The sequence below is a fragment of the Chaetomium globosum genome, genomic scaffold, assembly GCF_000143365.1.
Source record: "Chaetomium globosum CBS 148.51 scaffold_5 genomic scaffold, whole genome shotgun sequence".
NCBI classification, from domain to species: Eukaryota; Fungi; Ascomycota; class Sordariomycetes; order Sordariales; family Chaetomiaceae; genus Chaetomium; species Chaetomium globosum.
Window position 1 is genome coordinate 4,629,600 of NT_165980.1, and position 6,603 is coordinate 4,636,202.

Consider the following 6,603-nt stretch of genomic DNA (forward strand, 5'->3'; position numbering starts at 1 on the left):
TTGGATGTAAGCCGCCCCGGCCCCGACCCCTTACCCCTCCTACCCGTTTTGGCCACGCCCCTTTGGCCGTGATAGGTATCATACCTACGTGCTGTTCCAGCGGATCGCCGACTAACAGAGACACTCCCAGACCTTTGCTATTTTTTGGACTTTCGCCGGTCTCCTAGCCATCCTCATCACCGTCCTAGCCGTTGCTAAGGAAGGTAGGCGCTCTGCTGATTTCGCTCTTGGTGGCTTCGAGGTCACCTCCGGATGGCCCGCGGGCTGGTCTTTCTGTGTCGGCCTGCTCCACGCTGCCTACGCCACCTCGTCGACAGGCATGGTCATCTCCATGTGCGAAGAGGTTCAGCACCCGGCCACCCAAGTACCCAAGGCCATGGTAATCACCATCGTCATCAACACCATCGGCGGGCTGCTATTCCTCGTGCCTCTCATGTTTGTGCTACCTGACCTTGCCATGCTCGTCGCCCTCCCCTCAGGCCAGCCTGTGCCCACCATCATCAAGTCCGCTGTGGGCTCCTCAGGTGCCGCTATTGCACTGCTGATCCCTCTCATGGTGCTCGCTATCCTTTGCGGTGTCGCCTGCACCACGGCCGCCTCGCGCTGCACCTGGGCGTTTGCTCGTGATGGCGCCATCCCAGGCTCCAAGTGGTGGAAACAGGTGCACTCGAGCCTGGACCTACCCTTCAACGCTATGATGCTCTCTATGGTCATCCAGATCGCGCTGGGTGCCATCTACTTTGGCTCCTCCACAGCGTTCAATGCCTTCTCGGGTGTTGGTGTCATATCCCTCACCGTGTCGTATGCCGTTCCCATTGCCGTCTCCATGCTGGAGGGACGCGCTCACGTTCGGGGAGCCAAATTCTCCCTGGGTAGGATTGGCTGGTTTTGCAACATTATCGCCATTGGTACGTATACCATATTGCGTTATTCGTTCCTCCATCAACCCTTTTTGCTAACGGGATTTTAGCCTGGTCGATCCTCGCCGTCCCCCTATTCTGCATGCCAGCTTACCTACCTGTCACTGCTTCCAGCGTTAACTACGCCCCCGTCGTTTTTGTGGGCTTCGTTGTTATTGCACTTGCGTGGTACGCCGCCTGGGGCCGCAAGAACTACCGCGGCCCGCCGACAGAGAGCCTCGGCGAAGATCTCGTGCAGGAGGATCATGCTGCTAGCGGTTCTAAAAAAGACTAGTAGGGGCTGCTTCATTGGATCGAATTTAATTTCCATATATTATATTTCAACGTATGATAATTCGCGAGGTGTTTGGCGTCGCATGTCGAAGGGGTCCGTTCAACATGCTATGGACCTATATCTGAGTAGATACCCCCCTACCCCCTATTGCTACGCCTTGCAGCCCAATGGCGACTGCGTGACGCGGCATCTCGCCGACAAGCATGCCATCCCAAAGCGGTCGCGCGACGGCCTCCACCTCTTGGTTCGCGCCCTATGTCTTCCGGATCCCAACACCCTACCTCTCCGCCCCGATTGGTCGCCGGCCCATCCGCAGCTGGCCATTCGTACCGGCGTCGCCTGCCGGCACTGCGCCTACCGGACGACCAGCGTCGACCTCATCACGCGGCACCTAGCGAAAGCCCACAATCGCCGCCGCACCCAGGGGCATAGGGGCTGGCTGCGCAACGAGGTCTTCGAGGAAGTTGCCCTGCAGAGTTGGACCCAGAACGGCGCCCGCGGGTACTGGATCGCTACGCAGGACCCATCCCCGGCCGAGCGACCAGAAGACGCTTCCTCCCGGTTGCGGAACCAGGCCACAACCGAGCAGAGGGCTGCCCTTGACGTGCTGCATCAAGCCGAGCCGGAACACCTGGCCAGCCGTTCAGCTACCGCTCGCCAGACAGACGGCACGAGCCCACCTGATCTAGCCCTACAGACGAACTGGATGCGGCGGACTGGCTGGTTAGAGACCTTCCACGGGGCGAGGCGCGACGTTCTCGCCAGGCTCGCCCTGCCACCGTGCCAAGAAGGGGACGGCCTGCGACTTAGCGCGCCTGGAGACGAAACAACGATCCGGAGCACCCGCGAGGACGAAGATCGGTTAGGCCGCGTTGCGTCGGCGTTGCGCGGGCTTCAGAGCCGCTGTGAGGACACGGCGCGACACACCGACGTTTCGATCCGGCTGTGGCTTCGGAGCACCGACCCGGTGCGTCCGCACAGGGCCCCCTTTAACCTAGTAGGCCGCCAGTCCACGGCCCAATCGTACTGGAGGCTCTTTCTCAGGTTCTTGTGCTTCTCGTTCCGCCTCTGGCGTCTGCCAGAGGCTGCCCGGGCTTCTCTATGCCGGAGGTTTTTGACGCAGACCCAGAGTAACGCCTTGGAAGCGGCTTGGTCCGCGCTCGGCGAACCACGGACCCAGGGCCGGCGGCGCGTGGACCGCGCAACTAGAGGAGCAGCCCAGCCGAGCGCGCCGGGGTCCGGCGGCGGGAGCGAGGATGAGTGCTACGACAATGCCCACGATTCTGGGACAGAGACCGTGGACGCTACCGCCTTCTCATGGCCATCTCGCACGCGGCAGACGAGGCGAGCTGCTGCTGATCACGACGACGTAAGCGCATTCAAGGACAAGGACGATGGCGAGGGCGAGGACGACACGACCAGCCAGGACGACTCTAGCGTAGACGGCGGAGAGAGCGAGGATACCGAGTCTAGCTCAGAAGATGGGGATGACGCTGGATCCGATCCGTACTACCAGGACGCCCTGCTACAGCTCGCTAGGCTTCTGCTGACCGAGCCATTCCGTGGCGGCCAAGCACGCTCTACCCTCCTCGTCTACTTCAGCGGCGTCGCGGGCCTCGGCGCAGACGGGTCTTCGTTCGAGAGACCCTCGCGGTACACATCCAAGCTTTCCGCCCTGATCTATTGCGCGCGCCTCCTCCTTTTAGAGACCGTCCTCCCGCGCTTTCCCCACCACCACATCCGGATAGCAGCCCGGCCGCACCGGAATCAGGTCGAGCGCCTGAATAAAGTCCGGGTGCCAGCATTCTGCCTGGGTTCCCAGGCCCCCGTCGGCGAGCTGCTCGGTCTTCGGAACTATGGACGCAAGCTGGCACGGTCGGATGGACCCGTCTTCCGTGTCCGATGGAGCGAGGACGACCAGGTCTTGTCGTGGGACGAGGGCCGTATCTCGATGCAGCAGTTTCGGGCTCTCTCGCACGGCTTGCTCCGGTCCGTCGCGTCGTCGACGAGGCGCCTGATGTACGACTTGCAGCCGCAGGTCGATCTCCACGCCCTCCGGGACAAGATGTCAGATGTGGGAAAAGGCTACTCGTTCGTGACCGAGCCGACGAACCACCTGGTCGATGCCTTCTTAGCCTTGTCGGAGCGTGCCTGCCTCTCCCCCGTGAATGGTCTGATCGGTAGGAACGGATGGGACCAGCAGGCCGTCCGTCGCTATATCGAGCTGCACGACCAAGCGCTGGTGGAGCTCATGGCACTGATCCACCTCACCGGCGAGGCAGGCTGCTCGGAGCGACGGAGCTGATGTGCCTAGAACATTGCAACGGCCCTTCGACAAGCCAGAGCATATACGTCTACGACGGCTCCTTCTTCCTCGTAACCAAGCATACCAAGGCCCGTTCGGTTACCAACCAAGAGTTCCAAGTCGCCCGCATGCTGCCGGACGAAATCGGCCGCCTCCTCTACCAGTACCTTGTGTATATCCGGCCGTTCACATACATGCTGCAACGGCGTTGCTACGGAATCGACGTCGAGTCTCCGTTGCTGTTCTGCTCCCCACAGAGACCCGACAGGCTGTGGAAGACACACGTCCTTTCAGGGGCGCTGCGGCGGCTCACCGAATCGACCGTCGGCCGAGCGTTTGGCACACATGTATATCGGCAGCTCTCCATTGCCGTTACCGAGAAGCACGTTCGGCAAATCAGGAATCCGTTTGACCGCCACAATGATCGAACGGGCAACACTGACAGTAGCGTAGCGTTCGCCTGGCAGAGCGGACATCGGCCCTGGCAGAGAGCCTGCATGTACGGGCCTGGACGGGGCCTTCCCCGACAGCCTCCAACCCGCCCTTCTGCAGCTTTACAAGTGGGTATCTTTGGAATGGCACCGAGTTCCTACAGCTCAGGGCAGCCGGATCCGGCGCGCCAAATCCCCGGAATGGCGGCGCAGCCTCCTCGAGTTTCTCTACTGCCGAACGACTGCCCGCTTGACATCCGTGAGCCGGCGTCCTCCGCGCCGCTTGTTCGGACCGTACAGCCTCGAACAGCTCCGAATGGCCCGCAGCCAGATCGTACCCTACCTGGCCATCGATCCGACCAAGCTGGCGAGGAAGGGCCTGATGCGTTTCCCGTCTACAGACCGCCGAAGAGGCGGCGTTTAGAAGAAGGAGAAAAGCCTCTAAGGCCTCTAGCCCCCAGGGCCGAGAGTGCCCCCAATTGTACGGTCCCCGACGATCCTAGCGTACAGTCGGCTGGCTACACACAGGCCTTACAATCCCGCTCAACATCACCCAGGAATGTGTCTCCAACAAGTATAGGAACGGGGACGGAGACGGGAACAGGGACGGGAACGGAGACAGAAATGCGAATGGGGATAGAAATGCGGATGGAGACAGAAACGCGGACGGTAACACATATCGTGCAGGACGGGGCCAGGGTCGTGGGCATCGTTCGGCCACCTATTCTAGCCCCTATACGAGAGAAGGGCTTACGTATAGTGCTGTTCGATGAATTCTTCAAACGATTTCCTGCATTCCGGATAGCGGTTTGCCGCGAGCACTGTGGTGCGGTTACGGCGAAGTCGGTTGCGTCACATGTCGATTCGTACCACTCCCATCTAGCTCCAGGGGATCGGCGGCGCATCGTGGAGGAGGGGTTGGCGCTGCAAGATGACGGCTTGCTAGCCGCTAACATAGACGGCATCCGGTTCCCCAGCGAGGTGATACCGGCAATCGACGGATTGCCCATGTGGAGCGACGGCAAGAAGTGCATACAGTGTGGGCATATCCGGCGTACGAGGCAAGACATCCAGAGGCATTGCCAGTCAGCGCATGGTTGGATCAACCCGAGAGGGCGTGGTAGGAAGCTTGGGGCAGGGCCGGTAGGTGGGTTAGGCGAGGTGTGGGTGGACGGTATCCATTGCCAGCGATTCGGCCGGACGGGCGCGCTGCAGCGGTTGTTCGAGGTGGTGCCACCGGCGTCAGCAGGGGCGGTCGATTCTATGCAAGGTCGAGCCCGGGGCAAGGACTGGTCGATGAGTACCCGAAAGGCCAAGGGGCAGCGGAGAAGAAATAATTAAGAGTAAATTAAAGAGAATGGACTAGCCAGCCAGCCCAACTCATTCCATTCCCATCCGGTCAAGATAGCAGACTCAGAGAAACCGAGAAACGAGACGCGACAATCAACCACTGCCAATAAGGAACCCCCACCATGGCATCGTTCGACGAGTTGTTCATACCGATGCCCGTGTTCCAGGTCGCGATTTGCCGTGAGCATCGGAACGTAGTAACAGCCAAGTCCATCGTCGCGCACGTCAATTCGTACCACCGCCACTGTCTCGTACGGGACGACAGCAACGCTGCGCCGCCATTGAAGGCCAATGAGATTTGTGTGGCCGCGGTGGGGCCGGCGCTCGGGCCATACGTTCTGATGCGATTGGGGAGCTGAGCGGGCAATGGCGTCGCCCAAAATCGCTATCAAAATCGGAAAATAGCAGCTTGATCGGTAGAGTCGAGCGTGCTGGTGCTATATTGACGATTTGCTGGTCGTGAAACCGCGTATGTAGCCCGATGCGGGCGGCAACATCATTTTGGGAGTGCGAGTTGTGGTTACGGCTGGGGGTTAGGGTTATAGTGATTCCAACCAGTCGAGTGGGTGGGTTCGGGTATCATTCGGGTTAGTGTCTTTTCGAAATGTAGTAACAGGGGGTAGTTAATGGGAGCGAGAGGATGGGGTTTAGTGGGCCAGGGGAAAAGGCCAGGGGTAGCAAGGAAGAAGCAATCAGAAGCAAATTAGGTTATTTGGGACAGTTTGTTCGGCCGTTCAACCAAGGTATGGCCGTAGCAGAACCGGGAAGGCTAGAACATATAGCAAGATAGGAAAGAAGAGAGCAGAGAGCGAAAAAGGGAAAAGCAGGCGATAAACCATGGCAACGTTCAGTGAGCTATTCACGCCATTGCCCGCATTCCGCACGGCCGTTTGCCACGAGCATGGAATTGTGGTGACGGCGCGGTCGGTTGCGTCGCATGTCAATTCGCGGCACCGCCATTTGGCCGCCCGGGTTCGCCAGCGGATCATGGCCGAGGCGTTAGCGTTACGGGACGACGGTTCGTTGGCCGCCGATACGAACAATATCCGATTCCCCGACGAGGTGATCCCGGCGATCGACGGGTTACCCGTGTGGAGCGACGGCAAGAAGTGTATCGAGTGCGGGTGACGGCAAGAAGTGTATCGAGTGCGGGTATATACAGCGTGGGAGGAAGCATATCCAGAAGCATTGCCGGTCGGAGCATGGTTGGACCAACCCGCGGAAACGCGGCGGCAAGCCCGGGGCCCAGCAGGCAGGCGGGTTAGGCGAGGTATGGGTGGATGGGGTGCATTGCCAGCGGTTCGGGCAGGCCGGTGTATGCAG

The 6,603-nt window shown here is 60.1% G+C and overlaps 1 protein-coding gene across 1 annotated transcript in view; it reads left to right on the top strand.

The window, feature by feature from the left end:
* CHGG_08334 (uncharacterized protein) overlaps window positions 1-5,271 on the top strand; it is a gene marked incomplete at both ends in the record, with an annotated part of 6,319 nt that extends 1,048 nt beyond the window's left edge. The window contains 4 exons of the mRNA XM_001225989.1: window positions 131-908; window positions 971-1,152; window positions 1,358-3,436; window positions 3,538-5,271. Of these exons, the coding sequence (XP_001225990.1) occupies window positions 131-908; window positions 971-1,152; window positions 1,358-3,436; window positions 3,538-5,271 (4,773 nt within the window). The remainder of the gene's footprint in view (window positions 1-130; window positions 909-970; window positions 1,153-1,357; window positions 3,437-3,537) is intronic.
* Between the last annotated feature and the right edge of the window lie 1,332 nt (window positions 5,272-6,603).